At 34.2% G+C, this 15,973-nt stretch overlaps 1 protein-coding gene across 1 annotated transcript; it reads left to right on the top strand.

Moving 5' to 3' along the window:
* The first annotated feature begins 236 nt into the window (after positions 1-236).
* On the top strand, positions 237-15,484 carry LOC132736431 (60S ribosomal export protein NMD3-like). Its single transcript, XM_060723559.1, has 15 exons — positions 237-395; positions 704-838; positions 1,968-2,061; positions 2,576-2,656; positions 3,403-3,531; positions 3,994-4,084; positions 5,610-5,688; positions 6,338-6,434; positions 7,046-7,163; positions 7,737-7,882; positions 10,360-10,475; positions 11,816-11,888; positions 12,736-12,848; positions 14,591-14,661; positions 15,462-15,484. Exons 1-15 carry the CDS (start codon positions 352-354, stop codon positions 15,482-15,484), a joined length of 1,410 nt encoding a protein of 469 aa, XP_060579542.1. The 5' UTR covers positions 237-351.
* Positions 15,485-15,973: the final 489 nt, after the last annotated feature.

The following is a 15,973-nucleotide window of genomic DNA, read 5'->3' as shown; positions in this document are numbered from 1 at the left end:
GATATATATAACAATAAGTGAAAGGTTGAAAATTCTTCAAGTGACAGTCACAGTCCGGTTTATTTTTGATCATTCCTCGTACTTCTAGTGCAACGCTGATAGATCTATTAATAAGAATACACTTAGGGATGAACAGTCTGCAATGCAGACAGCTTTCCATCAACTAGTAAGGGAGAGAATAATTAGGTTCCCAGGTAATCAAGGGATGTACCGATGCGGCAAGTTTGAGCTATACCCACGTCCTTTACAGCTCAATATATACGGCGACCGGAATTGTAAAATTACACAACACAGGTCGCATGTGCGCAATCTGTCAAAATTCACTTGACGATTGCTCAATTAATATCAATTATGGAGCCTCTACAACAGCAGTTTCAACAAACCGTGGGTTTAATGTAAGTTTAGTGTGATTTTTTTTTGGTAAAACAATTTCAGAAAGTTAAATACTAATTAAAAATCTTGTTTACCAAGGATTCGGTCTCAAACTGATTCGACCCAATTTCCCTATTTCTTACTTGAAAAATCACTAAAATGATAAAATCCTATTAAAACTGGTAGAAAACGAGGGGAAAATCTCACACTTCTAAGCGACAACCTATGTGCAAAAACCTGTCATACAGCTTTTGGACTAGCAATAATTACACACCGATTATATCATACAGCCTGCAACCTCATTTAAAAAAACTGTTTTGTTTTCTTGTAGACTATGTTGTCAATGTGGTACACAGATTGAACCTAACCCTACAAACATGTGTGTGGCATGTCTAAGGTCTGAAGTAGATATTACAGAAGGAATCCCCAAACAAGCTGTATTGTACTTTTGTAGAAAGTGTGAAAGGTAAGCCATATTTTAAGTCCTGTTTTATAACTAATGGACTTGCCCATTTTTGTAGTTACTGGACATAATTTCCCTGTTTTGTTAAAATAGACTTGTTCTGTTTTGTAATTAATGGACTTTCGCAGTTTTGGACTTGCCCTGATATGTAACTGATGAACTTGCCCTGTTTTGTAATTACATGACTTGGTCAGTTAAGAAATAATAAACAGGCTTGCTCTATTTTGTAATAAGTGAACTTTGTAATTACTGGAGTTGCCCTGTTTTATAATTAATGGACTTGCCCAGTTTTGTTTTTTTTAGTAACTTGCCCTGCTTCATTATTAATGGGCTTGCCCTGTTTTGTAATTAATGGACTTGCCCTGTTTCGTAATTAATGGACTTGCCCTGTTAAGTAATTAATGGACTTGTCCTGTTTTGTAATTGATGGACTTGTCCTGTTTTGTAATTAATGTACTTGTCCTGTTTTGTAATTAATGGACTTGTCCTGTTTTGTAATAAATGGACTTTCCCTGTTTTGTAATTTATGGACTTGCCCTGTTTTGTAATTAATGGACTTGTCCGTTTTGTAATTAATGGACTTGCCCTGTTTTGTAATTAATGGACTTGCCCTGTGTTGTAACTAATGTACTTTTATCACACACCCGTGCCGATTTCGCGACTCCGTAAATATGGTATTGCACGGCCGTGCATATATTTTGACGTGACGTCATTAGCGTTATACAAACATAGTGTAAAGACGCGCTAAATGTTAGCGTTATGCTATAGTCGCGTCAATGAAAAATGACTCTTATTTCACTTTAAACGGCCTTTATTTTGGGTATGTGATAAATAGAATATTAAATTCGTGTAAGTTCATTACTGAATTTATTGCACTCGTTGAATAAAATAATATTATGCTCGCCAGAGACTCGCATAATATAATTCAACTCGTGCAATAAATTTAGTATTGAACTTACACTCATTCAATATCCTCTATATATATAATGATTTGCCCTTTTTTGTAATTAATGAACTTGCCCTGTTTTGTGTTTCATTTTATATAGATATCACAGTTTTGTTTTCTTACACTGAAACTATTGTTTTCTCTATGGTCAATATACCTTAATTATGCTTATTTATTTTTATTTAGGTACCAACAACCACCAGATCACTGGATCCTGGCTCAGCTTGAATCAAGGGAACTACTTTCAATATGCCTGAAAAAGATAAAAGGGCTAAATAAAGTAAGTTGTACACAAATTCACTTTTTTTCCCCCACCATTCTGGAAAACAGATCAATGTCTGCCAGATAAGAATATTTAGTCATTAAAATTGAAATTAGGTAAACTGAAAAGAAAATCTGTTTTAAGTATGAATTTTTGTAGGTAACTGGAATTTTGGGGAAAAATATGCATGTTTGCCATGGAAAACAGATCGATTCTAAAGAAGAAGAAAAGAATCTAACACTGCTTTGTGTTGTAGCAAACTTTATTTGAGATTTTGTTTGATAAAAAAATAACCATTAAAATATGCCTGCATTTGAACCTTGAGATTATAGATTCTAGCATGTACAAGTGAAAGAAATGTGTGAGAGAGCAGTAAGTCTTGATCTTTCATCACAAACTGTGATAAATATGTTTTAACTAAGGTCAGTTATTCCTATCTTTTGTTAGATTTGAAGATTTTTATTTTTTTTAACATTTCTGTATACATGTATTTGTTGTTGTGGATATTGTAACATGAATATTTTGGTCACAGGTTAGACTGATAGATGCCGGATTTGTGTGGACAGAACCTCACTCTATGAGAATTAAAGTGAAACTTACTATACAAAAAGAGGTAAGAAAACCGGTATTTTATTTTGTTTTATATACAGCAGTATTCCTTCAAAAGGCACTCTGGTTTTAAACACCTTTGAGTGCACATGTCCGTCATTATAGGAGCTCCACTGAGGTCCAAAAGCTAAAAATAAAACCATAAAATTTTGAAAATCATACATAGATCACATAGATCAACTAGAGCACTTTAAACCGAACAAATGAAAATGATATCGGAGATACATACACGGAATTAAATTCAAATTCAAAATCAACATTTAATAAATGAGATTCTTAAACAATACGAGTTAAAAACATTTAAGTGTTTTTATGTACCCCTAAAAATAATCCAGCACATAATGTTATGCACCTGGTCATCTGTCAGTCCATCTGTTAGCAGTTTTTCATGTCCGGTCTGTATATTTTTAATTGATGGAGTTTGAAGAACTTGCAACTACTTTATAGAAATGTTCACCATAATGAGACAATGCACAGAGTGCAGGTTTCACCTTTCTCAGGTCAAGGTCACACTTAGTCATTTTGTATCAATTGCAAAACTTTGTGTCAGCTCAGTATCTTTGAAGCTCTAGAAAGAAATGAAAATTTTTTGGCAGAAATATTACTTATAAAAACGTTATAATTAGACAGTGTGCAGAACACATTGAGACCAATTTACCAAAAGATTTCAAATTTTCAATCAAATTGATTGGTCAAGCTGTTTTGGCACACATTACCACTGTATCATACATTGATTGTTTACAATTTCAGGTAATGAATGGTGCAGTATTACAACAGGTGTTTATTGTTGAGTTTACAGTCAGTAATCAACAATGTGATGACTGCCACAGGGTGGAAGCTAAAGATTTCTGGCGAGCTGTTGTACAGATCAGACAAAAGGTGCGTAACTCTGGCAAGTTTGACGAGAAGACTTAATTACTGGATATTTTCAAGTACATTTTTAACCATATTTGGTTATTTTCAGTGCCTATATCTATTCATCTCCCAGTTAGCTCAATAGGGAAATGATCGGATTAGTAATCTAGATGTTGTTTGGTTCATCTTTGGACATGGCAAAATTTCTTTGTTACAATTGATCTTGAACAAGGAATGTTACGGTCATTTAATTTTGTCTTTCACTGCTGATTCAGAAATCATGAGGGATTATTAGTCGGTCACTTGCCAAGAAATTGGTAATTACAAGAAAGCTGGTAATTTGGATCTTCATTCACTTCAAAATCCAAACAAACAAAACAGATTTTTTAAATTTTTTATTTTAGAATATCTTTGAAATTTACAGCAAGTTACGCATATTTTGCGATTATTTTCATTTAACTTACCTTCTATATAAAATGATTGTAGACTGATCATAAAAAGACATTCTTCTACCTGGAACAGCTGATATTAAAAAACAAAGCTCACTGGAACACTGTCAACATAAAGCCAGCTCATGGTATGTTACTATTATTTTTAAATTGTGTTTAACATTGTGCCGACACAGTGTAGGTCATATGGAGACTTTTCGATTTTACTGGTGGAGCAAGACCTCAGGTGCCCCTACATGTACAGTCAAACGTGTATTAAGCGACCGGGCAAGGGAAACACCAAAAACGGTCGCTTAATGAAACGGTCTCTTAAGACAGTCAGCATGATATAAAAGTCAAAATTTATAAATGACATCTTTTTTATTCGATGGGATTGTTTTTCAACTTCATTTTTATATAAATGTTGAATAATAAATACGCTCCGAAAATCTAAACGGATGCAAATGTAAAAATAACGTTCTGATATTTATTGACAAAACAGTTTTGATCCATTACGTACATGTTTGACATTTTTTCCAGAATTTTTTAACTTCTCCATTGTTTTTCCTTGTCTCCAACACGAAAACCCCATTAGTGAAGATGTTTTCTGTTGTGCATTTTTTCATTTGAAATAAACAAACTACATCTATTTGTTACGATTAATTTAATGGCTGATCAAGTTCAAGGTCAATTCAATGCAGTCTAAATGTCAACAAGCGAAGCGTATACACCATCTCAGTATGGGCGGAGCGTTGCATTGTTTATCCGATATTATTGGATAATACACGTCACGCGTATACTTAACTTCATTTGCATACGCTAAAACGGTATGGGAAATAGAGTTTTTCACACGTTTATTGTTGTGTTTTGATTGCTGACACTTGTGACATAACGAGGTGGCGTTCTCTAAAAACACAATTACTTGACAGGTAAAAGTGGTCGTTTAATGAAAAGATTGATGTCAATTAGGTGACTAATTAGCGGTCGCTGGTCGCGTTGAGCAAAAGTCGCTTAATACATTAAAGATATAGAGAGAAAATGATCGGGGGGAATTTAAAGTGGTCGTTTAAGACAAAAGTCGCTTAATACACGTGGTCGCATGGGCAAGTTAGACTGTATTATTTCAGGCACGAAAGAGCGCCTTAGTAGAAACATCAATGTTCTGTAAGCTAGCTGGATAACTTTCTTACATGTAGGCTCCCAAAACGCTGATGGGGCGTGAACCTACAATGGTGAGAGGCAAGTGGTTTGAAGTCAACCACCTTAACCACTCAGCATTGGATGCCTCTTTCTTATATTTTAACCCTTTAAATTCTGGCAGAGGTTATGATGTTACTAGGTCATTGTATAGAGCTTGGCAAACCAGCAAATCCATGCAGTCTAGCAAGACTAACGTTCATTTTAAGAAGACAGTGAAAATTTGAGAGCATTCAGTGGTCAAACACTCGTGATTAATCCAGAAGCACTTAGATTTGTATTAACTAAGGTCTAGTGAGTAGAAAATGTACATGATAAAGATTAAAATTGTATATTTGAATTTAAAGAATTTAAATATGTACCAATGCTACTTTATTTACATACATATTACCTTACCATTTCATGAATTAAAAACAAGTCTTACATTAAACTGTCTTTAATATAAACTAAACTAATATTTGTTGAAAATTATTTCAGATGGTCTAGATTTCTTCTATTCCAAGAAAGATGATGCTAAAAAGATGGTGGAATTTCTGTCTGCTGTGGTACCGTGCAAGTATGAATCTATTTATAGTAATACAATAAATAATGATTGTTATGGCAACCTACACAATTTATCACTCAAAATTACTTTGAGGTGCTCAACTAGGGTACAAAAGCCTTAAAACATAAAATGTGAAAATTTAACATATATAAATTGGGTCACTTGAAACTGAAAAATATGAAAAAAAGATATACTCAGAATTAAATAGAAAATGGATATTAAATGTGATTCTTAGCACAATTAAAGTTAAAGGAATTAAGATGTTTTAACTATTTGGCCTTTTTGTACAATAAAAAATGATTAGTCTAGGAAAAAAAGATGAGCAATTAATCTGAAATATTGCACACAAGCATTTGTAATACACCTTGATCAAATGATAAAAAGAATCTCTAATAACAGTATTTCTAGTCCTATCATGTCAGAATAGTCTCAGTGAAGTCCTATCTCAATCATAAATTCACTCTTTCAATGTACAATATAGGCAGTGAATGTGGAAATGAAAAATGTTGTAAAATTTTGAAAAGATTTTATGAGAAGTGACAAATCATGGGTTTTGTGTAAAACCAATAACATAAAGGAGTTCTGGAAATGATAAAGTATGTCTTTCACATACTGTCTTTTTATATGGAGATAAATTTAACGACATTATTTTATTTTACAGACACCAGATGGCGCAAGAGTTGATATCACATGACATCCGCAACAATACGTTCAACTATAAACACACTTTCTCCGTTACCATAGTGCCTGTATGTAAGGTAGGTAACACTGGTCGTTACTCTCAGAGAATTTATTTTTTTTAAACACTGGCGGGAAAATAAACGCAATCTGCCAATATTTTTGGAAATTATCTACCTCATGCAGTAAGACATATTATGGAGATGATGAAAAAACCATGAAAATTAAATCATATAGCATAATACATGATGTTTTAAGAATATAGCGTTTTGGCCTTAATCAATTTATAAATCATTTTCTGGCATTTTCTGTTAATGTTAACAGTCACACTGAAATGAAAGTTTGATTTTGAATGAGTGCTTCAGATTAGAACAGTGGAATACACCAGGAGTCAGTAGTCAGCCAATATCGTAATAAATCTGTCATTTCCGGACCATTATTTTTCATAATCTTCAGTATTCAATAATTGTTAATCGTTTATTTATAACTGGAATTAAGTACAATAATCTAATGCCCAAGATTCTGAAAAAATACCATTCTGGAAATTACCAATTTGCTACGATACTGGCCAATGTTAGTTTTTATGGCAGGAAAACTTGCAGTAAGATTAAGAGAAGACCTTTGAGCCATTTCAGTTCAAGGTTTGATTAAAAGTTATCTCCCTTTAACAGCTTGATAACTTACGTTTCAGGACAACATTGTATGTCTTCCAAAGAAGTTAGCCGCCTCCCTGGGAAATATTAACCCTATCTGTGTATGTTATAAAGTCACACAGACTGTACACTTGATAGACCCTAACACACTGAGAGGTATGTTTGTATCAAGTTATGTTTGATTATCATGTATTTATAACAGTGACCTTTTTTTGTTTTACCTAGTTAGGAATAGGTCTGTGAATGCCCAAAATATCATGATACATTTAAAACATACATTGATAAAAAACTAAAATACAAGTCAGTACAACAGTCAAGCTAGGAATTTTTTTTAAGTAATTGGGAATTTTGGAGTCCATTCTGGGAAAATTTGGCATTTTCTGCCATTTTGTACTGGTACATCAGTAACATTAAGAAGAGAAAAAACTGTCCTTGATTTTAAGGTTTCATCAGATGAAAGGAAATAAATTGTTATATAATATAATATTACTTAGTTTGATTGCAGATGAGTAGTTATTCGCGCTCAAACTATGATTGTTAATAGTCAACAACATCAAACATTAAGCCATGCAGTATGTATGACAGTTTGTATGACAGTGATCCTTGGATCTTCATCAGTAAAGTTAGAACTTTACTGTATTACCATACAGAATCATTGGTATTTAAAACTATACGCAAAAGTCAATGTTTCAACAATGAAATTAGCTATTATTGTGAATATTTTGACAGTTGCTGAAGTAAGTGGTCAAGTGTACTGGAGGTCACCATTTGTATCTCTGTGTTCACCTAAACAACTGATAGAGTACATGGTGATGCAAGTGGACATTGTACTGGACAAGGATAAACCTGTTGTTAGAGGTCAAACTTCACAAAAGGTTTGTTATAAATTCATAAAATTTTACTGTGAATAATGATATAATCCAATTATTTAATTTTTTTTAGCTCACCTGAGCTTGCTCAGGGTGAGCTATTAGGATCGGTGAATGTCCCTCGTCCGTCGTATGTCCACAATTGCTTGTGAACACTCTAGCGGTCACATTTTTGAACCAATCATCATCAAACTTCTTCAGGATGCTTGTTTAGTCAATTGCTTGGATGAGTTCGAACATGGGTCATCTCCGATGAAAATCTAGGTCACAGGAGCTATAAATAGAAAAACCTTGTGAACACTCTAGCGGTCACATTTTTGAACCAATCATCATCAAACTTGGTCAGAATGCTTGTCTAGTCAATTGCTTGGATGAGTTCGAACATGGGCCATCTCTGATGAAAAACTAGGTCACAGGAGCTTAAAATAGAAAAACCTTGTGAACACTCTAGTGGTCACATTTTTGACCCAATCATCATCAAACTGGGTCAGGATGCTTCTCTAGTCAATTGCTTGGGTGAGTTCGAACATGGGTCATCTCGGATGAAAAAGTAGGTCACCGGAGCTAAAAATAGAAAAACCTTGTTAACACTCTAGCGGTCACATTTTTGCATCAATCATCATCAAACTTGGTCAAGATGCTTGTCTAGGTGATAGCTTGGATGAGTTCGAACATGGGTCATCTCGGATGAAAAAGTAGGTCACCGGAGCTTAAAATAGAAAAACCTTGTTAACACTCTAGCGGTCACATTTTTGCATCAGTCATCATCAAACTTGGTCAAGATGCTTGTCTAGGTGATAGCTCCGATGAGTTCGAACATGGGTCATCTCTGATGAAAAACTAGGTCACAGGAGCTAAAAATAGAAAAACCATGTTTACACTCTAGAGGTCACAATTTTGCCTCAATCATCATCAAACTTGGTCAGGATGCTTGTCTAGGTGATAGCTTGGATGAGTTCGAACATGGGTCATCTCGAATGAAAAACTAGGTCACAGGAGCTAAAAATAGAAAAACCTTGTTAACACTCTAGTGGTCACAATTTTGACTCAATTGTCATCAAACTTGGTCAGGAAACTTGCCTAGGTCATTGCTGGGAATAAATTGAACATGGGTCATCTCGGATGAAAAAGTAGGTCACCGGAGCTAAAAATAGAAAAATCTTAATAACACTCTAGTGGCTACTGTTGTGATCCAAATATTCTGTTAATTGGTCTGAAAGTTTGTTTTGATGATTTCTAAGTCAAGTTCGAACATGGGTCATCTTGGATGAAAAACTAGGTCACACCGCCCAAATATGGAAAAACCTTGTTAACATTCTAGTGGTCACATTTTCGACTCAATTATCATCAAACTTGGTCAGGATGCTTGTCTAGGTAATTGCTTGGCTTGAATGAGTTTGAAATCGCATGAGGAACTAGGTCACCGGAGCTAAAAATAGAAAAATCTTGTTAACACTCTAGTTGCTACTGTTTTGATCCAAGTATCCTGGAAATTGGTCTGAAAGTTTGTTTTGATGATTTCTAGGTCAAGTTTGAATATGTGTCACCTGGGTAAAAAACTAGGTCGCACTGCTCAAATATGGATAATCCTTGTTAACACTGTAGTGGTCACATTTTTGACTCACCTGTCATGAGACTTGGTCAGAATGCTTGTCTAGGTAATTGTTTGGATGAGTTTGATAAGTCAGGTGAGCGATCTAGGGCCATCATGGCCCTCTTGTTTAAATGTTTATTAACCAGTTTGTTGAAAACAAGTGTTTGAAATTTAAAGTACTTTAAAGTGTGTTATTTTATCATTAACAGCATAAAAATGGCCGATCATTCATTGATAGTTCAGGTAATTTAGCATAATTAAAATCACAAGAGGATAATTTATGACTTTCTCTCAACCTATAGTTTGGGGAGGGATACAGAAGCTTATTATTATTCTTTCTATTTGTCTTCTTTGTGGTGAACTTCCAAATTTTGCAGTCTTCAGTTTTTTGCTAGAGACTAAATATTTGGACACAACAGACCTCTGATTTTAGGGGTTGGGTGTGAGGGATGGGTATAGAGCTCTGAGTTTGGGCGGTATTGAAATATTACCTTTGACACTTAAATGACCTTGAGGTCAAATTTAGGAAATTTCACCACTACTTCTATTATGGGGGCGTACATGGATGAGTGGTAATGGTTGTTGACTTCAAAACTTTTTGCCTGTCATCGCTGTTAGTTCCAGTCGCACAAGCGCTGTTGGATTCTTCGTGTCTGAAAGCTATCCAGCTATCTTATGTAACTTGATTGGTTATACTCAGGTGGCTGTTTGTGCCTAAAGTAATGTACAGACAGACACATGAGGTCTTCCTCTACCAGTAAAGCTGGAAAGTCGCCATATGACCTATATTGTGTTGATGCTACATTAAACCCAACCAAATAAAAAAACAAGAATAAACACCCTCTATTATGACTGTGCTTAACCTAGTTATAAACTTGTTATATTTCAGCATGTGTTAGCAGATGTTTGGGTATCTAGGATGAGTGATCTAGGTGTGAATGATCAACAGTATTTCTGTAGAACACATATAGGGCATCTTCTTAACACGGGTGATACTGTACTAGGGTAGGTATTGCAATATTTTCTTAGAAATATTGAAAAATAAACAGTTTTTAGCTCAACTATTCGATAAGATTAAGTAGAGCTATTGTAGTCACCCGAGCATCGGTGTCGGCGTCAGCGTAACCACTTATGTTAAAGTTTTTGTAATACCTCAAGTATTTTCAAAGTCCATTGACATATGGCTTTGAAACTTTGCACACTTGTTCACCATTATGACCTCAACCTGTAGACAGGAGTAGGTAACTGTATCAATCATTTTGACAGAATTATGTCCCATTTTCGACTTGGAATTTACGTTAAAGTTTTTGTTTTTGTTTGTTTGTTTTGGGTTTTATGTCACATCGACACAGTATAGGTCATATCGCGATGTTCCAGCTTTACTTGTGAAGGAAGACCTCAGGTGCCCTTCCGTGCATTATTTCAGGCACGAACGGGCACCTCAGTAGAACCACCGACGCTCCTGTAAGCTACCTGGATAGCTTCCTCACATGAAAGAATCCAAAGTCCCTGTCGGGATTCGAACCCACAGCGGTGAGGGGCAAGTGGTTTGAAGTCAACGACCTTAACCACTCAGCCACGCACGCCCAATTATTTTCAAAGTCCATTAACATAGGGCCCTTTTGAAAATTTGCCCACCCTTTTTCATTATCATGAAACCCCCAAACCCGTAGACAGGAAGGGGGTAAATCTATGAAGCATTACAATTTTTTTCATTAGAATTTACATTTAAAATTTTCCCAAAACCCCCTCAAAAAATTTTTTATATTTTTATTGACATCCCGGCTTTGAAAAAAAGTTTTTAAAATTTTTTAAATCTTCTTTGAGAGCAAAAATAGGAACTCCTTTAAGGCCCATAACTGTAACCGTTTTAAAAACAAAATTTTTCCTTTTGTTAAATTTTGAAAATTTTAAAATTATCAAGGCTTTTTTTCTATCCCAAGCCCTAAGAAAAAGTCGAACGTTGCTGTCCTATGAACCCGCTTTGGTTTAAACAAAAAAAAATTTTTTTAATTTTGGGGGTCCTTAAAAAAGACCCCCGTCCCTTTTTTTTGGGATCCAAAAAATAAATTTTGGGGGTGTTATCAGAATCAGAAAAGGCAAATTTTTCATCTCGTATTAAATTTTATGTGTGCAAATTTCCGCCGCCCAAGAAATTAAAATATTGTTTCTGGAACCAACTGGTACTGGTGTGACTTGAGAAAACATTGTTGCCATCCCAGTAGGGATAGAGCCCATGATCTCTGTACTTAGAGTAAAGACGTTTACCACTAGGTCACCTTGCCCTCTCCTTATTTATTGATTGCTTTTAGATATCTAAAGATCATAACATGTATCTTTTCTAGGTTTGACATGTTGAATGCTAATTTAAACAATGAGCACATAGAGAAATTGAAAGAAGAAAAACTTCCTGATGTGGTATGTTGATATTTTATTGAATGTTTATTTACATGTATATATACATCACATGATGTTACATAATGATAGCAGCAGTTACAACACAGGAGAATAAAGAGGTACCAATGAGCCAACACTAGGGTTAATAAATTATTGTATGATTAAATGATTTATCACATACCTGGCTGATTTTGCGACTCCATAAAAATGGTATTGCACGGTCGTGCATATACTTTTGACAAAGGGATGTCATTTGCATTATATAAACATAGCATTAAAATGTGATTTAATGTTAGCGGTTATACTATATAAATGGTTCTTTTTTCACTACAAACAATCTTTATTTTTGGTATGTGATAAATAGAATATTAAATTTTTGTGTAAGTTCATTACTGAATTTATTGAACTCGTTCAATAATAATATAATGCTCACCAAAGGCTCGAAATAATCATATTTTTATTCAACTTGTTCATTAAAATTTCAGTATTAAACTTTACACTCATTCAATATCCCTTATAAACATGAAATCTGTAGTTGTTTATTTTTGTTTGTTGATAAATGAATTGTATTTTGTTATAAAATCTAATATGAGCTAAAGTAAACAAAAATGAAATGACATAAACTCTTGCCCTTATGGAACTGAATGTGATAAGCCTTTGCCACCAGTACATGCATAGAGGTAGGTCAATCTGTATGTCTGTACTTGACTGCCTTACTGTCAATTTTCATTTTGATATCCTAAAATATTCATTTTGATATCCCAAAATCTGATTCTGTACAGTTCCGAGAACGGAAACTAGAGACGACCATTTTAGAAATTCAGTAGGTTAGAAGTTAAAAACCATGTATATAATATATGTTACCTAGGTGATCGTGAAGAAAGTATTTGCTGATAAGAAGAAACGTAACAGACGTAGAAAGTGGAAGTTACATCACCTTAATGATGAATTACATAACCTTGACAGTGATTCAGTCATGAAGTAAGTCTTTAATATATAGAACTTACTATATAACCTTGACAGTGATTCTGTCATGAAGTAAGTCTTTAATATATAGAACTTACTATATAACCTTGACAGTGATTCTGTCATGAAGTAAGTCTTTAATATATAGAATTAACTACATAACCTTGACAGTGATTTTGTAATGAAGTTACAGAATTTACTACATTAACTTGACTTGAAGAAAATCTATGACTTTTTAGTAATTTTGTCATGAAGTAAGTCCTCTAAATATAAACTTCATCAGGGTTCGTACAGTCTTAAAAAGTGCTTAAATTTCAGTCCCTTTCTTAAATAGTGCTTAAAAATGATAAAAAGTGCTTAAAAGTCCTTGAATTTGATTACTCTCTTAAAAAGTACTTAAAAAGTGCTTAGATTCGCTACAAATGTGCTTGAAAATGATTGAATGACAGACTAGTGTCGGTAAAAATCAACAGTTACCAAAAAAACAACAAAGAACGATCCCTTTCAGTACCAAAAACAATGAATTTTGTAATGTTTGCTCAATGTAACAGGCACAAATTGCAGTTGATCTGAACTTCTGTTCAACCCCTCTATAATGCTCATATTGTGTTCCAAGGTCTCAACACAGCATTTAGCCAGATTCTGATATGTAACGCTCATCGCGAGATTACAGCATTACCCCACCCATAGCAATTATGTAAAATGCTAATGATTTTTACTAACCATTCAATGAATATTGACATTATTTTTGTAAAACAATTTAACAATGTAGATATATATCATATTATAGTATTTATATTTAAATGAAACGGAAAACCTACGAAAGAAAAACATAAATCACAAATGGAAACAGTTAGCCATTACAATTGTAGTGAAAGCTTCCAGCATTAGTTGTGCCCCTTAGTTAATCAAACACCATTTATCTCCATCAGTAAAAAGTGTAGGCTTTTTGATTGATTTTGGGCTTGTGTGATTAACTTAATTCAGCAATGTGTGCACGTCACCAGGGTATGAATTTGAGATTTTTTGTATCAATATGATGCCTGACTGAACAACAAAAGAGCGGATTACTGATTACCTGTGCTTTTTTCACACCTTTTCAGCTTATATGCACAGTTATAAATCTACATGAAAGGAATAATTATCAAAAATACTATTCTGTTTTGGTTTGTTGTTGTTTTTTTTTTTTTTGGGGGGGGGGGGGGGGTATATATTTAGTTAGGGTTTTAACAGGGGGCCATAAAACAGGTGGGCAGTTAAGTTGTATTTGTTGCCATCTTTTTGGTTAATCTATAGAAACTTAAGTGTGCTGTAGCCAGAAAATGTGTTTTTAACAAAAAAATGACTTGTAAATTAATGCATGTAATATTGTTTGAATATTATGTAGGATATAGACGCAACAAATTGTGCTTGAAAAATGGAAATACATGCTTAAAAAGTGCTTGATTTTTGATACTGGATGTCTGTACGAACCCTGTTCTTATATAATCTTGAAATTATGACAGAACCTTGACAATGACTGTCATGAAATAAGATTTTTTTCCCATGGAGTTTTAATATATAATCTTGACTTATTCTGTCATGAATTAAATCATTTTACATAGAATTAACTATATAATCTCACAGATCTACATACAACTCAAGTCTATTCAACTCCGTGATAATCTTGACAGTGATATTGTCATAAAGAAATACCTTATTAGACTAGTAGTTTTAATCAGTTTATAACATTATTACATAAATTTGTTTAATTTCAGTGAGTACACAGATTTCCTGGAGGATTTGGAAGAAGACCCCTCTATCAGACAGAATGTCAATATATATAAAGGTATACCTCTAGGTTATTTGTTTACATACTTGTGAAAGGTTTGTTCTGCAATACATGTGTCTTTTAGCTCAAAAACTATTTCTTGTTAAAATCCTTAAAAGAAATCTACTCTGTAATATCCAGGCGCACACTTTCACCAATCACTATAAAACAAACAAAACAATAAAAAAAAACTCCCGCAGAAGTATAGGGATAGATTCTTTTGCTTAGTGGTTCTAGAGTGTTTTGTTTGTTAATAAGCCAATTTTTGTGAGTTTAATCTCCACAGCCACTTTGTTCAATAGGGAGAGCACAATTTACATTAGTAATCTAGTGGTCGCAGGTTCTTTGTGACAATTGATCTGGAACATTTGAGCCACGTCATGACAAAACCAACATAATGGGTTTGCGACCAGCATGGATCCAGACCAGCCTGCGCATCCGCGCAGTCTGATCAGGATCCATGCTGTTCGCTATCAGTTTCTTTACTTGTTATAGGGTCTGTAAGCGAACAGCATGGATCCTGATCAGACTGCGCGGATGCGCAGGCTGGTCTGGATCCATGCTGGTCGCAAACCCATTATGTTGGTTTTGTCGTGACGCGGCTCATATCAGATTAATAGTTGGTCGCTTGCCAAGAAATTGAAAATCACTGGTTAGTTATCCAGGAAAGCCAGTTAGGTGGATAAACAGCTGAGACAAAAAATGTGTTAAATTGGCGTTAACATCAGAAAAACAAAAAGTTTCAAATGAATAACTGTTTTTTTAACTGTTTGTAAGATCAGGACGCATATGAACAAGTAATGTTTTCTATTTTTTAGACAAGAAAGGATTCCCCCATTGACATGGATGACACGGATGAAGGAGGGTATTCCCAGATCAGTCTCCAAAGAAATGCTTGATGACCTTCACCATTGCTGATGATGCCACTGGAGGGGAAGGGGGCCGCTATGATGGATTAGTTACATACATCAGGATTTACGTGGTGTTGAAATAGAAGAAACAACTGAGGCAGGAGGATGAATATACTATATTACAACAAACATTGTATTCCTGTTTGAATCCTATAAACAGATTGGTGTTACAATGTTGTAAAATCACAATATACATGTGTATCAATATTTCGGTTTTCTTCTGCATCAAACATAGTACATGTATATATATAGCTACTAAGGAATTGTGAAAGTTTGATGATGCAAAAGTTAAAACATTTTTTCAGGAAAACGGGACTATCTTAAGCTGTCACATAACATTGAAAGCAGCATTGCTATAATTACGTCTTGATACACCTTTTGTCTGAGAAAATACATAACTAACTTGATTAATTTGGCAT

This window comes from Ruditapes philippinarum, unplaced genomic scaffold (assembly GCF_026571515.1).
Source record: "Ruditapes philippinarum isolate M1 unplaced genomic scaffold, ASM2657151v2 ctg2383_1_1_1_1, whole genome shotgun sequence".
Lineage (NCBI taxonomy): Eukaryota > Metazoa > Mollusca > Bivalvia > Venerida > Veneridae > Ruditapes > Ruditapes philippinarum.
The sequence above is the reverse complement of the archived record's forward strand: the minus strand, read 5'-3'. Positions and strand labels throughout refer to the sequence as shown.